This window comes from Mauremys mutica, chromosome 8 (genome assembly GCF_020497125.1).
Source record: "Mauremys mutica isolate MM-2020 ecotype Southern chromosome 8, ASM2049712v1, whole genome shotgun sequence".
NCBI lineage: Eukaryota > Metazoa > Chordata > Testudines > Geoemydidae > Mauremys > Mauremys mutica.
Genome location: NC_059079.1, coordinates 91,086,498 through 91,106,218, shown reverse-complemented (window position 1 = coordinate 91,106,218; position 19,721 = coordinate 91,086,498). Strand labels below are relative to the sequence as shown.

Here is a 19,721-nt window from a genome sequence, read left to right as displayed (position 1 = left end):
TCTGCATAAAATATTGTCCAAAGTATGACTCTGGTGACGTGAAAATACAGACCATACAACTGTTTGTATTAAGACAAAGGGAAAATTGTGTAAGTGAAAAAAGTTAATTACCATATTCTGTGTTGAGACCCCATAGCTTCACTTTGTTGGCTTCATACTGGGCTTTCTTCTTTAGTCTGCAAGCCCTGTAATGGAGAGAGAGTCAATATGCCTCTGATCGCTATAGAACATTCGTTACCGATAACTTCCATCCGTGCTGCCAGAGATTGTGGCTTATTATCTGCTCCCACATTGTCTCTACAACCACTGCTTGTATTTGGTATCACTCGTATACACAAAGAAATGCAATATGGCAGCAGTTCCTGTAGCATCTCAGATTCCTATTAGTTAAGTTAACAGGATGGCTTTCTGGGTCTGTGCCAAAAATCTATCAGCTAGGCCTGCTTCCAGTGGAAAGAAAGTACAATCTAGTTTGCATTTTTCAATGTGAATCAGATGCCCTGGTTGTTTTGGGGGCTTTTTTTGTTTTTGTTTTTTTGTTAAAGCAATACTAACCTTACAATGTTGTCAAGGATGTTGTCAATACTAACCTTACAATGTTGTCAAGCCTCTCTCTAAGTAAGAAATTCAAAGAGGTCTCACTTGTAAAGCACATGTCTAGAATAATCCCAAATAGGATTAATTCACACAGGTAAAAGCCATTTAAAGTTTACCTGGAAGCTAGTTTGTTCTTTTCTTTTCTTGACCTCGGTCTGGCAGTTAAGGGAAGTTCACTGACTGGTGTCAGGTCACTAATCACCTTATTCAGTTTCCTTAGTTCATTGCCAATCTGGAGAAGTTTTTTGGGGTTAGGAGTCAGGTCTTCCACATCAGTCCTCCGTGACTTCTTTACTGCGTATTTTCCTATTTGAATACACAGATGACAGGGTTGAAGGGTGTTAGAATACAGAGACATACAACTGAAAAACATTCTTAAACTGTATCTGGGGAGTAGGTTGTGCGCATCTGGGGAGTAGGTTATCTTTTCATCACTGGAGACCTGGGTGCAACCTGTCAGGTCCCTGTTACCTTCTGCAATATAAACAGGACCACCACACAATTTGGCACTACTGACAATCCATCCAGAACCAGGAGAGCAAACACTGCTGGTTAGGACTGAGATGCATGAGCAGCGATGAGTGGGATGCAGGATAATCTTTGAACTGTGGATGCTACAAGTCAGGGATGAGGCAAAACAGCAAGGTTTCATAACACCTTCCCACTGTAGCTCATTCCATTAATCTCACTTGCATGGTCATCAAATTCACACCAAGAAATAAAACAATCCATTACTCTGTTATCGTCTTTCCTTCATGAAGTGAGAGTAAAGGGTTGGTATTACAATAAACGACAGCTTGATCTAAGCACAACAATTGTACAGACTAGTCAAAGCCTTGTGGATATCTTTGAGGAAATCTCTTTATAGATACTGATGTTTATAAAACATATGCAATTCACATATCTCCTGTATTTCTCCTATCCTTAGTAAAACCAAACTGACTAAGTGCATGAAAAAAAATCAGGATCTTTATTTCTTAGGAGTATTTGTTTCTGCTACACATTCCCTTTCTTAAGTTTATTTAAAACAGGAAAGATATTATTTTACTTAAAACAACAAAGATACTGGCAAACACTTTCCCCAGAGACATTTCCCAGCTGAACTGATAACTAAAATGGCTTATCATGAGGCATCAGCTGGCCTTTCACACATGTTAAATTCTGCATCTTCTGGATGCTAACAAAGTGCTCAATTCTACAAGCCTTCTGCATACAGAACTCATTCAGTTAAAGGGCAGTTCTATGTACAAAGGTCTTGCAAGACAGCTCTGCCTCTGAAGAAAGTATTGAAGACTTTCTGATAAAAGTAAACAGAAGTGCAAATCCCAATCTGGAATATATATTTGTTAGTGATAAAGATATATTGCTATTTTTGCAACTTATAAGTTTTTCCACATTTAAATAAACAGAAATGCATTAACTGAATTAAAAAATTTCCACCCCAGACAGAACAGCATGTAGCATTACTTTTTATAAACAAAGGGTTTGAAAACTATCAGTATTAAAAATGACAGAGGAAGTTTTCAATTTCAGTAGCGCAAGAGGATGTTAACAGTACAACTAAGGAAGTTTGTTTATTTCATTAACTTCAATGTCCCTTCAGAATTATGACCACGGAGGGGAACTGCCTACCAGTAGAGGGCACAAGACAGAAGAACAAACTCTATTCTCAGAACTGTTTGTCCTTGACAGCATCAATAATGTCCAAAATACAGGAAAGTTGGCTTGTAAAAAAAAGTCACAGGATGGAAATATGATATATGTTCATCAAATGGAAAGAGACAGAATATTACTTTAAGGTTCTAAGAGGGTGTAACAAAGAAGTCCGAAAAGATACTTAAGTATTCATGGATATTATTCCAAAAGCCTGTCACATACACAAGGGTGGAAGGAGTGTGTGAAGAGAAGCCAGGCAAGAGAGACCTCTACCTTGTTGACTTATTCTTTAGTTGACACTTGAATGAAAGTGCATCTCAGTACCATGTATTGGTCAACTCTACTGCAAGCAACACTGGATCTGCCTCCCAGTATCGAGGGGGAAAGATCAGGTTTGTTACTAATTTACGACATTAGAAGTATTGCACAGAGAAGATTTTATAACATTCAGTATTGCCACTGAGACGCTTCAGGAGTTGCAATTCTCAATTCATTCACTTTCCTCCGGAGGGAAAGTATATTGAAGGTTACGACTGTATATGCAAAAAGAACGGGGAGTACTTGTGGCACCTTAGAGACTAACAAATTTATTTGAGCATAAGCTTTCGTGGGCTAACGCCCACTTCATCAGATGCATGCAGTGGAAAATACAGTGTGTGTGTGTGTGTGTGTGTGTGTGTGTGTGTGTGTGTGTGTGTGTGTGTGTACACACACACCCACACACACCATGAAAAAATGGGTGTTGCCATACCAACTCTAATGAGACGAATTGATTAAGGTGGGCTATTATCAGTGGGAGAAAAAAAACTTTTGTAGTGATAATCAGGATGGCCCATTTTAAACAGCTGACAAGAAGGTATGAGTAACAGCAGGGGGGAAATTAACATGGGGAAATAGTTTTTAGTTTGTGTAATGACTCATCCACTCCCAGTCTTTATTCAAGCCTAATTTAATGGTGTCCAGTTTGCAAATTAATTCTAGTTCTGCAGTTTCTCGTTGGAGTCTGTTTTTGAAGTTTTTTTGTTGATTAATTGCGACTTTTAGGTCTGTAATTGAGTGACCAGGGAGGTTGAAGTGTTCTCCGACTGGTTTTTGAATGTTATAATTCTTGACGTCTGATTTGTGTCCATTTATTCTTTTGCATAGAGACTGTCCGGTTTGGCCAATGTACATGGCAGAGGGGCATTGCTGGCACATGATGGCATATATCACATTGGTAGATGTGCAGGTGAACGAGCCTCCGATAGTGTGGCTGATGTGATTAGGTCCTATGATAGTGTCCCCTGAATAGATGTGGGCAGAGTTGGCAACAGATTTGTTGCAAGGATAGATGCCTGGGTTAGTGTTTTTAGTGTGTGGTTGCTTGTGAGTATTTGCTTCAGGTTGGGGGGCTGTCTGTAAGCGAGGACTGGCACTATCTCTTCCCTGGATGCACTACAGATTCCAAACAGTTAAATAAAAGTTATACTGTTTCAGTGATTCCTTCTCATATAGCAAAACAAGAGCTTCCTTACATGAAGTCAGAGACAGCATCGGTATATGAAGATGACAGCATCAAAGACGCTAACTGGTTACTAAAGAACTACTCTTACCATGATGGAGCCCATTCTTCTGATACATGTTACTTGGTAACGTATCTCGACTCCACTCCGACGGCCTCAGCATTCTTTCTTGTTGCGATGGTGTCAGTTGCTCACTATACTCCCAAAAGTATCTTCGTTTGCCTCTTTTTCGGCAAGATACTGCAGCACTTTCTTTTAAGTCTTCCACCGAATCATTTTCGTAACCTACAGGAATAAATTGCATTAGTCAGCTTATAAACTCAAGGTTGGAAATATTCTAATGTGTCTACAGGTACCAAACCAAGCCTTCAAGAAACTACAAGTGAGAAGACTTTTAGTTAAAGCTCTCAACAGACTTGCTCCACACTATCTAATGAACCGTGTTTTTCACCTTGTATGCCACTTTGGCATTTGCCATAAATCCAGCTATTGATGCAGCTGCAACTGTGATAAGACAGTGACTGTTGAATTGGGGAAAGTCCCCACTGCATCCAAAGCCTCTCTCTGCTCTTATACCACTGATGATCCAGCTCTCCTCTTCCCCACAATCTGCCCACCATACAATGTGAGAGCTGCCATCTCCGCAATTCTTGTAGTGTTGGATAGCCTTCTTGTACCTCTCTCATCACTTTGTCCTTCAATTCTCACAAAAACATTCCAGTTCTCCCTCATTTCATAAATGAATCTATCCAGCAATGCAGAATTTTAAACAAAACAAAAAAGCATCCTAAAGGGCAAGTTGGACAAAGAGCAAGATCCTAATCCATCAAATCAGTCCAGAACAAAACTTTGTCTCATTGACACCCTCAAAAGCTTGGGAAAAAAAGATCACCCCTGTAGCATGCCCGGAAGGTCATGATAGCTAGCTTCATCAGACCAATGGAAGAGAGAAAGTTCCAGTATAGGAGGCCCTCTGTTCAGCATTATCTGCCACCAGCCCCACCTCTCATCTAAACAACTAGAGCCAAGATCCATTCAGTTTGATGCCTTGTCTGCACCTCTGTAATAACAAAGGAGAAGAGATAAATAATCCAATTACAAAGAAAAGACACTTTCGAGTTAAATTAGGATGCAGTTTGTATGAAATATATTATTTAAAAACATGTTTTTATGCCTCAGTTTTTAATACCTATACCACCAGGTTACAGAATAGAGAGTTTTCACTTTCCAACTTTACAGCACTGGTACTGGATTATTTTAGTTATCTTTTATTCTCTATCCACTTAGTTCTTCACAGCAGTTTTAAACAGGACAATTTTTGAAAGGTAAAATATTGAGCGTTACTTAAAAACAAATTGCTGAGACAAAAATGGATAATTGGGAACAGGACATGGAATGATGTGATGTAATAAGTAAAGATGTTAGTGGTTTTATTGCACAGACAGAGAATCTCACTTCAATTTTTTCATGCACCAAGAGAGTAGGATAAGCGTTGGGATTCTATTTGTTAATTAATGCATATTTTCCTTTTTGGAAGACAGGATGATGTGAATTAAATATCAGTTTTTTTCCCCATCATGGTTGCCATAATAAATGTAAGAATATAGATTTTATACCTGGGTTGGTAAACTCCCATGATGATTTGATAAGTTTGTTCCCTCCTAAAGCCAACTATAATGGCATTCAGTGTATTATAACATGGTGAAAGCATTGCTGCCAAAACCCTATTGCCTCAAAAGGAGAGGTTACTCACCTTGTGAAGGAACTGGAGTTCTTCAAGCGACCACTCAAAGAACACAAGCATCCCATGTAACTCTGGTCAGACACTTTTGGTAGCAATGTCTGTTTGACCCACGCATGCACCCTACACATCTTTCTGCCCCACACTGAAGATATTTAGGACTGCACAGGCAAACCACTCCCAGTTCTTTCTTCACCACATAGTCCCATATTGGAAACTCTGAAGCTGAGGAAGAGGAGAGTGGATAGTGGAGCACCCATAGGGACACACATCCCAAAGAACTCCAGTTCCTGCACAAGGTGAGTGACTTTGCCTTCTTCAACTAGTATCCCTATGGATATTCTATTTCAGGTGACTTCTGAGCAGTATCCTCATTAGAGGAGGGAGCTTGGAGCAGAGTTCAACACTGAAGAAAAGATTGCAATCCCAAGGGCAGCATCTGATCTAGAAGAATGAAGCATTGCATAATGCTTGGAAAAATGTATGTATCAAGGTCCAAGCCTTGCAGATCTCAATAATGGGAATGTGTTTAAGGCCACTTGCCCTAAATCCAGCAATGTGAAAAAGTTGAGAAAAAGGCTAATATCGTTATGGAGTATATTAACAGGAGTGTTGTATGTAAAACATGGGAGATAACTGTCCCACTTTACTCAGCACTGGTGAGGCCTCAGCTGGAGGACAGTGTCCAAGTCTGGGCATCACGCTTTAGGAAATATGTGGACAATTGGAGAGAGTCAAGAGGAGAGCAACAAAAAAAGATAAAAGGCTGAGAAAACCTGACCTATGAGAAACGGTTAAAAAAAACTGGCCATGTTTAGTCCTGAGAAAAGAAAAGATGGCGGGGGAGGGAGCCGTTAACAGTCTTCAAATATATTAAGGGCTGTTATAAAGAGGATTGTAATCAGTCATTCTCCATGTCCACTGAAGGTAGGACAAGTAGTAATGGGCTTAATCTGCAGCAAGGGAGATTTAGGTTAGATATTTGGAAAAACGTTCTAACTATAAAGGCATTTAAGCTCTGGAATAGGCTTCCAAGGGAGGCTGTGGAATCCCCATCACTGGAAGTTTTTAAAAACAGATTGGATAAATACCTGTCAAGGATGGTCTAGGCTTACTTGGTCCTGCCTCAGCACAGGAGGTTGGCCTTGATGAATTCTCAAAGTCTCTTCCAGCACTACCGTTCTATGATTCTAAATAACGCCACCGAGGTAGATAGAGATCTTTCAGAATGGGCTCACACTCTAGGAGAAGGGTGTATATTGGCAAATTCATAACAAGAAGTACCATTACTCAGAAATCCACCTTGAGAATCTCTAGGAGGAGACTGTGGACCCTTTGGGCCTGTCAGCAATTGAGACAAACAGCCTGGGAGATCCTCTAAATAATCTGGTTCTGCCCAAACAAAAGGTTAACGCTCTCCTGACATCCAGGTATGGAAAGCAGCATCCTCCCTGGCCTGATGTAGCTTTAGAGGGAAAAAAAACTTGGAGATGGAGGACTTGGTTGATGTGAAACTCAGCCAACACCTTAGAAAGAAACTTTAGATGTGAATGTAATGAAATTTTGTCCCTGAAAAACACTATAAAGGGAAGGTCCGCAATTACAGTCCGTATTTCCCCAACTCTTCAGTCAGAGGTGATGGCCACCAAAAAGCAGCCTTCATGGACATGTAAAGAAGGGAATAACAAGTGGCCACTGGCTAGAAAGGGTGTTTCATAAGACATTTAAGTACTAAATTTAAATCCCACATAGGAGTGGGTTCTCTAATCTAAAGAAAAAGCCTTCTCAATCCCTTCATGAATCCCACGGTTGTGGAATCAGCCAACACTGATAATCCCTCAGATGAGGAATGAAAGACTGTCATAGTCACCAAATTAACGCTAACAGAATTTAGAATTAAAGTCAGGATTATCTTTAACAGATAGTCAAGGACAGGAGGGAGGGAAGAATGAACAGGTGAAAGACGTTGCTTGCCAGACCAGTGATGGAATCTCTTCCATTTCTGAAGGTAAGTATTTCGCGTACATCTTTTCCTACTGTTTAATAACATTTGTTTTAAAATGTAAAGTATTAAGTAAGGCTTTCATTTGAAATGCTTTAACTGTTTTTCTTTCTTTTTCTGTATCTTTAACAAAAGGTTAAAAGGATTTTTAATGGTGTGTTTGTCATGGTACTAAGCAGGCTGACATTGCTATAAACCAAACCCTTGCATAATACTGTAATTTTTACACAAGTGACTGGGTCATGTTAACACCTATCACTCTTTGGGCACCTTTGGGCATTCTAAATTAATAGAACTTTATACTGTACAAAAGCAAAACTGAAATGGCTTACAGGACCATCAAAACACATAACAAAATTCACACTGTGATTCCAAGGATATTTCAAATCTGAAGTTTAGATTACTGAGCCGTTCTCCTTGTGTCTTGGGACATTGTTCTAAAGGGGAACAGAAAAGTTACCAAACATAGATTCTCCAGATAATGACAAGGCTGGGTAAATATTAGACATTCAGGGCATTCTGTAAACAGATGGATTATTAGTTTTTAGTTAGTTGGACCCATTCTTTTCAAGAGTTGCTTTATAAGATGATATGTTGGAGTCACTGGGGAGGGAAGGGAAAAGAAAATGATCTAGTTTGATTTTGACCCTGCCTAGATCAAGTCATTCCAGAGGGGCAGCTATTAATGCAAGTGCCCTCAGTTTAGAGTCTAGTACAGGGTTTCTCAAACTGGGGTCTGCGGACCCTTGGGGGTCTGTGAGTCATGTCCAGGGCTGCTGGCCCCGCTGATCAACTCCTCCCCCTCTCTCCCAGTGCCTCCGGCATGCCATGGAACAGCTGTTCAGCGGTGTGCAGGAGGCGTTGGGAGGGACGGGGAGGAGGCGGAAAGAGATGGGGAAGAGGAGGGGCAGAGGTGGGGCCTTGGGGAAGGGGTGGAGTGGAGGGCTTGGGGATCCGTGATAAATTTTAAATCAAAATGGTGGTCCTTGGGTTGCTGAAGTTTGAGACCCGCTGGACTAGTAAAAGAAATGGGTACTGAAAGTTAAGAATATGATCAACCAAATACACTCTTTGCTACATTCTATGTGCAAGAGTAAGGGAGTCTGCATCCAATAAGCTACCTGCAATAATCAAGAGAAGCATCTTTCCTCAAATCAGTGTTTTCAAACTTTTTGAGCTGAGCCCCACTTTGAGTTACAATTTTTGGTTGTGTCCCCCAACCCAGACAGAAATAGACACAATACCTGCCCCTCCCATCCCAGGTTTTCAGGGTGAGGAAAAAGCGCATGAGACGGTCTGTGGGTGAAGCCAGTGCTGGGCACGGAGGCTGCCATGAGCGGAATTCCGCTCAGCTGCAGCAGATGTTGACACTGACCCACAGGGTGGCCTGCTGAGATGAGTCAGGGAGTGGAGGTGGAGCTCCTTCCCCGAGCCCTGACACATGGGGCTGGAGTCACCACTTACTCCCCGAACGTTCCACCATTTCCCCGTAGGATGGCACGCGCCACCATTTGAAAACCTCTGCCTCACAAGGTCTCAAAGAGCTTTGCACATATTAAGTGATTTAGCCTTGCAACACCATATTGAGGTAGAAAAGTATTTTACAAAGACAGAAACTGAAGTACAGATAAGTTAAGTGACTTACCCAATGTCACACAAAGTCAGTGCCTAAACCAGAGAACATGATCTCTTAACCATCAATTGTGCATTGTAAAAAACAACTAAAACAAAGAGTCCACAAACAAAAAACCCAGACATGCATGTCTGGTAAATTTTCCTGAACAGTGTATGAGCCATCACCCTAATCCCCAAAAATCACACACAATTCATGGTAAGGATAAGGAAAGACCCTTGCAATCTTCTTTAGGCTTTAAAATGCACTCTGTGACCTACTCCGTTTTGTTTCTGTAACTACCCAGTATTATTAGGGTTCAGGGATTTGAAAAAGAAGTATACAAGTCTGTAGAAATCCTTCTGGACCTGGTTTTCTGGCAAGAACATTTTGGAGCTTGAGAAACTTTGTAGGGTGAATAAAAATGGATAATTTACTCATACTTTAAAAATAAACCTATTTAAAATTAAATTTGAAGTGCTAACCCAGCATTTGACACCAGTAGTAGCTTCTGCGGGTTCAGAGAGAATATTTTTTAATTTCAGTTTGTTCAACTATGTCAGTTCAATGACTAATTCATTAAAAGTCAAAAAACTGAGTGGGAGTTGCATGAGATCTACTAGTTCTAAAATCTTGAAGAACACAGCGATAAGAAAATCAGTTCAATTCACTAACTACAGATAAGACTTCCTTTATTTAGTAAATCAGTTTGAAATATCAAAACATGTTTTCATAAATCTTTCTTATGTACCCAGAACATTTTAGGTAGGTTTTTTTTTAAACTAATAAAAATATTGTGCAGTTTTGGGGCATTTTAGTTGAATTCCTATTTCCATCCAAATGCATCTGGACACAAATCATGAATAACATATTAATCTAGTAAATAATAAATGTGTCATTCATCATTTTCTAACATAACAAAATGTAATAATTAAGATACTGAACAAATGTATTTATTTAAGCAATTGTATAACTTAACATATATGTATAGTTATGCTCCTGGCTATCCAAAGGATTTATTAAATTTGGTGTAATGGCTACATTTATCTGGTAAGTAACCATTAAAAATGTTGATCTGCAACTAATAAGAATCAATCTTTCTATAGAAAAATAACTGAGTAAAATGCAGATCAAGATTAAATGTTTCTTGCTTGCTGATCTATATCATGATTGAAAGTTAAATCAATCCACCCTGACATCTTGCTAAATCAGCAGTTCCCAGCCTTTCTAAGCAATTTACCAGCTAGACCTCAGATGAACCAGCTAGTGCCTCCTCTTATTCTACTGAATATTCTAATCCAGCATGGAGCTTTGGCTACGCCAAAAAGTGTATCTGAGCCTAAATACTCCTAGGTCGGTAGGAGAAAGTGGTGCTGCATCAATTCTCAGTATTATAGGAAAGTAGAGCTTAGAATGCCCAGAAATGGTACATATATCAATTTAGGAACTAGTGCCCTAGTTCTATTACCTGTATAATGGAAAAGGCATAGAGAAATTCTGTTTTTAAAACAGCTGGTCCTCTATTAGCTAGTGTGAGAGAGAACCTAGACAACCCACCTGGAATCCCATGCAATGTCAGTTGACCTTTGCTGAAGTTTGGGCTCCTAATGCTCTTACTATACATTAGCTACACTCCTGCCTCCATGGCAGAAACAACTCAGTGCTGGCCTGACAAAGGGAGAATGTAGTTAAATAGACTGAGTCACCAACCCCTGCCCAAAGTGTAATTTTCATTTATTTACTAGATTATCCCTCTTTTCAGCTGCAGCGCACATAAGATGTGCCTCCGCAATGACTGAGTGAGGAGGATAAGACCTCAAAACAGTTGTTGCTCGATAGAGATTGGCCATCCACTTTTAGGATGTCCTTTAAAGCAGTGCTTCTCAAAGCCGGTCTGCCGCTTGTTCAGGGAAAGCCCCTGGCGGTCCGGGCCGGTTTGTTTACCTGCCGCGTCCGCAGGTTCCGCCGACTGCGGCTCCCACTGGCTGTGGTTTGCCGTTCCAGGCCAATGGGGGCTACAGGAAGCGGCGCGGGCCAAGGGATGTGCTGGCTGTGACTTCCCGCAGCCCCCACTGGCCTGGAGCGGTGACCTGCGGCCAGTGGGAGCCACGATTGGCCAAACCTGTGGACGCGGCAGGTAAATAAACCAGCCCGGACCGCTAGGGGCTTTCCCTGAACAAGCGGCGGACCGGCTTTGAGAAGCACTGCTTTAAACTATGGATAATGAAGAAACATGCAGATTATTAGTTTATCATTGTTTCAGATGAGTCAGTGCTTCATAAACCCACAGAAATACAGTGCGGGGAGTGGTGGAGGGAAAGGTGAATCAAAGTAGAAAATATACATGATAGGAGTCAATAAAAACAGTATGTTCTCTGTCCTTTCAGTGAAATGCATCTCTGTGTCAAAGTTAACTCTCTACCTTTAGTTTCAATATAACAGAATGAAAAAGTCTTCCTGCTCTATGCTTGTTTCACCACTCCTTCCTTCCCATCTAGGTGTGTTTAGCCTGGGATACACTTTAGTGAAGCCAAAGCTCCATGCTGGGTTAGAAAAATAAAGAAGCAACACAAACCCTGGTACAGTGTAATTAGACTATATGGTGATTTAATCTTTTAGTTCCACGCTTGGAATAAATGACCTTCATTATTTACTTGAAGCTCCAGTGAGTTTTTATAGGCCAAGAGGTTTTTTTGTTTCTTAGTTATGCTGCATGTAGGAGCAGTAGTATTTAATAGAAGGTGGAAGGGATTGCTGGTCAGAAAAAAAAACTTTCAAAAGAGCAATTAATGCAATGCCACTAACTGAAATTCCAGCAATTAAAAAAAAATCCTTTTCAAGATTACATATTATTAAACATGAGAACCTAATAATGTGGCACAGTGGTCCAGGAGTTATACAGTACGGCAATCAAGTCATACCACACAAAAATGTAACAGAAGCCACTTAAAGCTTCAGAAAAAGAGTAAGTTGAGAGGATTCCCTAAAGAAGCAACGAAGGGGGAAAGCTTAGAGGATGTTAATAAAGACTTGTAATGTACATGTAGAAGTAATATAGAGCATACTGAATACCCAATACACTGTTTTATACAAGGTCTACTCACGACTTCTTCCTTACAAATGTGCTTGACTGAGATTGCTGATTTAAAGTGGAATTTTTTAACTGCCTTTTGAGTTTCCTCCCCAAAGTTATATATCGTCAAATGTCTGTAACAGCTGTTAATGTCTATTCTATGCTAGAAAGTTGTGTAAAATGTATATGCCCACTAATAAAACTAAGCCCCTTAGCTAAAGCCCTCTTTGCTTATAGTTAATCTTTACAGTAATAGTTACCGCATTGTTACCTTCCAGATGAGGGTTAGTTCTCTGTTTTCTACTTGCAGATAAGAGAAGAGTTCTGTATCCACAGTACCATTGAATGCTTGGTCTCTGAGACTGCCAACAGGGGGCCAATTAGGGACAATTATAGGACCGATCTGTGTATTATGGACAATTGTCCAGTAGGATCTAGACCACGGATCTCAAAAACGTGTGGCCTGTGGAGTTATTTCCTGCGGCCTGCCATAGGCGCCGACTCCACTAGCAGCCAAGCTCCCCTCCCCCCTGACCACATAAGGAATAGTTTCAGGTGTTTATATTTTATTAAAACCCCGCTTCACATTACAGTTTTTAAAAAGTTAATACATTGACTTTTAATAGCATACTATATTACTCTTCATTTTTTTCATGTTTGACTATACTTTTGTATCGTTGTATGAAAAGGGCCAATGTACTAGTCCTCATGTGGCCCTCATGGTGATTTGAGTTTGAGTTCCCTGATCTAGACAGACTATCAACTGATAGTCTACTAGTCTTCACATGGGCTACTCAGGCAACTGTCAGGGGATAAAAATTCTCTTGATACACTAAGAGAAACAACCTATTGCAGAGCTGTAAGGCTCTGTGTATCCCACTATCAAGCAACTGACTCAATACATCCCAGCCCAGGAAAGGGATGGATAGATACATGCAGTCGTGTCTAGTAAGCTCAGAGTCAATAATTCTACACACTCTTCCTGATTTTACTACTGACTGTGTGATCCTGACCTTCGCTGTGAAACAGGCAGAATACCTACCTAATGGGGTGCTGTGAGGTTTCATGTTTGCATCTGAAATCCTTGGATGGAAGGTCCTATGTAAGGGTAAAGTGTTGCCATCTATATCTATAAATCATTCCAAAGCATATTTCCCCCAATACTTGCTTGGCAGAAAGAGTTGCCCACCTCCTAATACACCACAAAATTCAACAAACCTGGTTCAGAGAAAGTATCACTGATGTCATCATCTTTGTCTTCCTCATAATCTTCTTCCTCATCATCATTTTCAGACAGTTCATGCTCACTGCCAAACCCCTCATCATGGTCCTCATCTTCAATATCTTCCTCCTCCTCCTCCTCTTCTTCTTCTTCAGGGTCTCCTTTGGTTGGCTGCTCACCCAAACCGTCTGTGACAAAGAGAGAATAATTGTGCTCTTCTTTCTTCTGTGAAGGATCTGAGACAGATGTGCTGGCAGAAAGGCTGCTCTCCCCCACAACTAGCCCTGGAGGTTCCTGGGGTGGGCTGAGGAGCAGCTCCTGAGTCTCTTTAAAAGGCAAAATAGGCGTATTATGACTCTGAAGGGAATCTATCCCTTTCCTCTCTTGTCTCTTTGCTACAGCTCCACAATAGCAGGTGTTCTCCTTTGCCGCATCTGCATGTGCCTGGCTCAACACTGGTCTGCTTTGTGGTAATGGACTGATCTTTACTTTTGCCTTTTTAACATAGTCTTTACATTCAACATGACTGTTCACCTTCTCATTATTGTACATATTGGTCTTCATGATTTGTGTGCTTGAAGTGGGCTTGCTTGCCTTTTGAACATAGTCTGACAAAGGTGCCTCAGCCTGAATGTTCTTTGAGGAACACACAGGGGCTGCCGCTCTACTTGTGATTTTTTTCCCAGGTAACAGAGAAGTTAAAGGGTTTTGTTTTACACTGAAGAGTGAATCTGAGTAATAAAGTGAATCTGACACAGGTTGAGAGTCCTCACTGTTGAGCTGGGCCAGAGTTGGAGTTTTACTTATCACCTCTTCATCTTGGTATGGGCTTGAGAAATCATCAAGGCCCAGATAATCCACTTCCTTTGTTCCCCAGATGTCACAGCTGGTTAGTTTGGTGTACTTAGTTAAGTCTTCACAGTATGTGTCCCACTGCTCCCAGTTTGAGGTGAAAGCAGCTTCACTATCCAGGACGTCTGTAAAAGACTCTAGATTTTCAATATCTTTGCAGTCCTCCATAGAAAGGAAGTTGTCTCTGGAGGTCTGCTGATAGTCCATTTCTCTGTCCTGTGCATAATAAGACAAGTTAACAAGGCACACTTTATAGACCATCCAGCTGCCTGGTCTATAAAAACAAACAAAAAATCCCCAAAACAAACAAATAACCCCCCGAAACACTGAGTGCTGGTGAAGTATACCAGCCTGATGGCACATGAGGCCTTTTTATCCCAAAACCAGACACAGCACAAGTAGATCAGCGTTGAGCTAACGCAGGGGTGTGCAAACTACGGCCTGTGGTATTGCCCCCCCGTGGCACCGCAGGCCTGGCGCCACTCTCAGAAGTGGCCCCCAGGCGGGGGATCAGAGGGCTCTGCGTGCATTGCCCTTGCCGCCAGGCACTGCCCCCTACAGCTCCCACTGGCTGGGAATGGGGAACCGTGGCAAATGGGAGCTTCGGGGGAGGTACCTGGAGGCATGGTAAGGGCAGTACACACAGAGCCCTCCGCCTCCCCACCCCCCAACTCCCTGCCCTAAGTGCCCTGCCTGCACCTCGCATCCCTCCTGCACCCCAACTCTCTGCCCTGAGCCTCCCCATACACCCCACACCCCTCCTGCACCCCAACCTCCTGTCCTGAGCTCCCTGCTGCACCCTGCACCCCAACCCCCTGCTCTGAGCCCCCACCACACCCCAACCACCTTCTCTGAGCCCCCTCATACACTCTGCACCCCATCTCTGCCCCAATCCCTTGCCCTGAGCCCCTTCCTGCACCCCCATCCCACACCTCACACTCCCTCCTACACCCCAACCCCCTGCCCCAGCCCTGCATACAATTTCCCCACCAAGATGTGGCCCTCTGCCCAAAAAGTTTGCCCACCCCTGAGCTAAAGAATCTTTTTACGAGAAAGGCAGGAGCATAGTTTCCATGCACCATCAATTCTGGGCTTCTCTGCTGAGACTGCCAACAAGGGTACTGGCCAATTGTGCTATGGGGTTTTGCACACCTGGCCACTGGGAACTGGACTAAGACCAACAATTCATTTCATATATAAAAGAGCCAGCAGATGGAAATTACTTTAGTTCCCTACTTACCTGGGTCAGATTTATACAAGTGACCAAGAAAAGAAGGGCTCCACATACTAGCCATTACCAATGCCAGATATCCCAACCCTGAAGAATCTTGTTCTAGCCAGATCAATCTTTTTTCCTAGTCCATGCATGTCTGGTATAGGAAAAATTAGTTATTTCCAACATAAGCTTAGTTTACATTTTGTTTTGTTCATGTGTCTCATCCTCAACTTGGGGGAATGTAATGTCTTTCCTAGACAAGACTATATTGCTTGGGACTTATGTCTGCAAACAACATCCCAGCAGCGATACACCTATCTGCTCAATCTGAGGCTCCTGAATATAAGACATAACAAAGCCTCTGCAGATTGTTAGTTTTAACAGCTTCCTGTAAGTGAAACATCCCAGTTGGTGGCCTGGTGGTTGGGGGCTAAGTCAGAAATAAGTGAATAATCAGACAGCAGACCTTCACTGAACAGCTCCCTATAGACCATCCCCTCATTTACATAGGAAAGAAAGGTGCTACCCAAAGGGAAAAAAACAAAGTAACTTACTAGTTCATACATGAAGTCTGGATCTGAACTATTTGCCAAGAGATCTGTGCTCGTCAGCGTCTGTTCTGAAAATGTGTGGCATTGAAAGGCATCCCCAAAAGGAGGGTCCATTCCGCTCACACTGGGCTACAACAAAATTGTTTGATTTTGTTAAGCATGCTACAAAAGTTATATAAATATATACATATTATATTATATGCGCACTCCTACACCCCATATACCTCAACTTTGAACTTGTTCTATACTTGCATTTGGAAGACTTTTAGATAAACAAATAAGCAAACAGCCAGTTAACGATATCCAGTGCTTTTACCCACATGAGACACTAAAATTTGTATCCACCATATAGCTGCTAGATAGTTGCTCATTTATTCTTTCTGTTGTTGACTTGAAATTCTGAGTTGTTTGGTGAGTTTAGTGATATTTTAGTGCTTGTAGAAGTGACAGACTAACACCCCCGGCTCTAGTCAATACTCTTGTGAATGTGCACTATCTAAGTTTTTCATCCACTGCTTCATCAGTAGGCCTTAATCTTGCCTTGCAGCACCCTTACTATTCTAGTCCTGGAAGCTTTAAGTACACCTCAATTATTTCAATCCTGGGTAGAGACTGATGATTTTACCAGCTTGTACCATTACAAACCAATTGCACATGTACTGGGGAGAATAGGTGGAACTTTGCGTAGAAACATTTTGCAGTTAGGTTAGGATTACTGGCCACAGAAATAATAAGTAACAATACTACTTCCTGCTTTTTGCCCTTAGTCCTTATTTTTTACTCCTGCTTTACTGTTTCCACCCCGTCCCCAAGGGACATCACTCATTAGTCCTGGGAGCTAGGGAGTAAGCAAGATTGGATTACTCTCACCTAGAGCTGGGCTGGTATGTGAATCATTGCAGTAATAAAAGGCTGTTCCAGGCACCTACCCTCATCAGGAAGACAACTTTGCTGAATCCTGTTTTATGATAGAGACTACATGACCAGTCGTATCAGTACCAGGACCCAGAAATTCTATGGAATTTCTATACTGATTTTTGCAGCAAGGGTAAGCATTTAGTGCAGTATTCCCAGAGAAGTCACAATGGGATACAAGACTGTCAGAGAACCAGGCCAATTATAACTCCCTATTTGTGTGCACAAGCAGGGGGAAGTGTAATGCTCTGTCAAGACCAACAGACAGTTTAAAAACAAACAAAACAAACAAACTGAAACAATGCTATGAAGCAATGGCAGTTAAGGTTCCAAATGAGTTACTGCTATAAGCCTGATTTTTGGTCTCATAAGAACAGCCGTACCGGGTCAGACCAAAGGTCCATCTAGCCCAGTATCTGTCTACCGACAGTGGCCAATGCCAGGTGCCCCAGAGGGAGTGAACCTAACAGGCAATGATCAAGTGATCTCTCTCCTGCCATCCACCTCCATCCTCTGACGAACAGAGGCTAGGGACACCATTCTTACCCATCCTAGCTAACAGCCATTTATGGACTTAGCCACCATGAATTTATCCAGTCTCCTTTTAAACATTGTTATAGTCCTAGTCTTCACCACCTCCTCAGGTAAGGAGTTCCACAAGTTGACTGTGCGCTGTGTGAAGAAGAACTTCCTTTTATTTGTTTTAAACCTGCTGCCTATTAATTTCATTTGGTGACCCCTAGTTCTAAGTAAATAACTTTTCCTTATCCACTTTCTCAACATCACTCATGATTTTATATACCTCTATCATATCCCCCCTTAGTCTTCTCTTTTCCAAGCTGAAGAGTCCTAGCCTCTTTAATCTTTCCTCGTATGGAACCCTCTCTAAACCTCTAATCATTTTAGTTGCCCTTTTCTGAACCTTTTCTAGTGCTAGAATATCTTTTTTGAGGTGAGGAGACCACATCTGTACACAGTATTCGAGATGTGGGCGTACCATGGATTTATATAAGGGCAATAATATATTCTCAGTCTTATTCTCTATCCCCTTTTTAATGATTCCTAACATCCTCTTTGCTTTTTTGACCGCCTCTGCACACTGCGTGGACATCTTCAGAGAACTATCCATGATGACTCCAAGATCTTTTTCATGACTCGTTGTAGCTAAATTAGCCCTTTTCCAATGTGCATTACTTTACATTTATCCACATTAAATTTCATTTGCCATTTTGTTGCCCAATCACTTAGTTTTGTGAGATCTTTTTGAAGTTCTTCACAATCTGCTTTGGTCTTAACTATCTTGAGTAGTTTAGTATCATCTGCAAACTTTGCCACCTCACTGTTTACCCCTTTCTCCAGATCATTTATGAATAAATTGAATAGGATTGGTCCTAGGACTGACCCTTGGGGAACACCACTAGTTACCCCTCTCCATTCTGAGAATTTACCATTAATTCCTACCCTTTGTTCCCTGTCCTTTAACCAGTTCTCAATCCATGAAAGTCTCCCTCTAAAATCCACAGAAGAATTCAAACTGGACTCAGACTGGTAGAAGTCAAAATTTCTTCTATACAATTTGAAATGAACTGGACAAGAGGTTTCTGAATTAGGACACTAGCAGGTCATAATTTGTGGTGTTTGCCTGAAAACCCACCTTGCTAGTAGGTGGTGATCTTGCTGGAACATGATAAGTGTGTTTCACTGGCTCACTCTGCAGGTGGCTCATACGCCCACAGACAGAGAGGTAAAAGTGGCTCTCTAGAAAGAGTATCTAGGGTATGGGTTAAGCAGCCGTGAGTTAACAACTCTAAGAGCGGTCAAACCGGAGGAGAAAACTTGAGTTTTTAGTTTTGTTTGTCCATTGATGATTACTTTATTATTAAATAAAGCCAAATCCTAGAAGGGGACAGTTTTGATTCTACCCAGCATCTTGGCTTTAACTTAAAGCAGATTGGGAAAGGCATCTCACTTGTTATAATTTATACTCTTCTTCTGAAGGTTCCTCATTAGCTCAAAAGAATCCTGTAATTCAACTGTACTTTTAAAAATACAGCTGTGTATGTGCATGGAGGGAATACTTTACATAAGTAAATCAACCATAACACACACACACACACCAGGCTTACCTGAGGCATTTCCAAGCCCAGATCCCCCAAATCCAATTCCAAACTTCTTGTTTTCTTCACTTTTGGATTCCTTTCCAGCTTTACTTCAGTGTCAGTGGGTAGCATATAACTCATGCAATGAAAGGGATAGAGGTTTTCCCTGAAATAACTTCAGTTCACGCACATGGAGCTCTTCTCTCTTTGTAGACTTCTGTGTAAAATGAACAGACCAAACACCAAAAGTTAACCTTTATTACACTATAAATTAAGAGCCACCAAAAAAAAGAAAAATACAGGTGTTTTTTTTCCTTCAGAAAAAAAGTTAGTATCTCAACATGATCATTTCTGAGGGAGCAAAAAACAAAAATCCCCTGCAAAACTGAATAGACCTCATGCTGGAACATGCTACAAGAATTAGTTCTCCTCTCCTCCCGCACCCTAGTGTAAATGAAAAAGCCTGGAACAAACAATACCTGTGCAAATCTTGCTGCTAGTTCAGACTATTTTCCATTACCTTTTGCCTCACTGTGTTTGTATGTCCTCTAGCTAGACTGCGAGCTCTTCAGGGTAGAGACTGTCTTTTCACATGTCTGGAAAGTGCCCAGCATAGTTTTAGGTCAATATAAACAACAGTCTTCATACATTTAATATCACAAAGTCAATAAATTCTAGAGTGA

The 19,721-nt window shown here is 41.4% G+C and overlaps 1 protein-coding gene across 3 annotated transcripts in view; it reads right to left on the bottom strand.

Moving 5' to 3' along the window:
* Nucleotides 1–19,721, bottom strand: part of CREBRF (CREB3 regulatory factor) — a 34,421-nt gene that overhangs the window by 4,513 nt on the left and 10,187 nt on the right. Inside the window, exons 2-8 of one of the 3 annotated variants that reach the window (XM_045028189.1) lie at nt 19,518–19,634; nt 19,066–19,255; nt 16,028–16,153; nt 13,402–14,473; nt 3,846–4,040; nt 714–903; nt 112–185 (exon numbers count right to left, since the gene is read on the bottom strand). In XM_045028189.1, coding sequence (XP_044884124.1) covers nt 112–185; nt 714–903; nt 3,846–4,040; nt 13,402–14,473; nt 16,028–16,153; nt 19,066–19,179 — 1,771 coding nt within the window. In that variant the 5' untranslated portion in view covers nt 19,180–19,255; nt 19,518–19,634. The remainder of the gene's footprint in view (nt 1–111; nt 186–713; nt 904–3,845; nt 4,041–13,401; nt 14,474–16,027; nt 16,154–19,065; nt 19,256–19,517; nt 19,635–19,721) is intronic. The other 2 variants (XM_045028186.1, XM_045028188.1) reach the window with 2 other exon arrangements.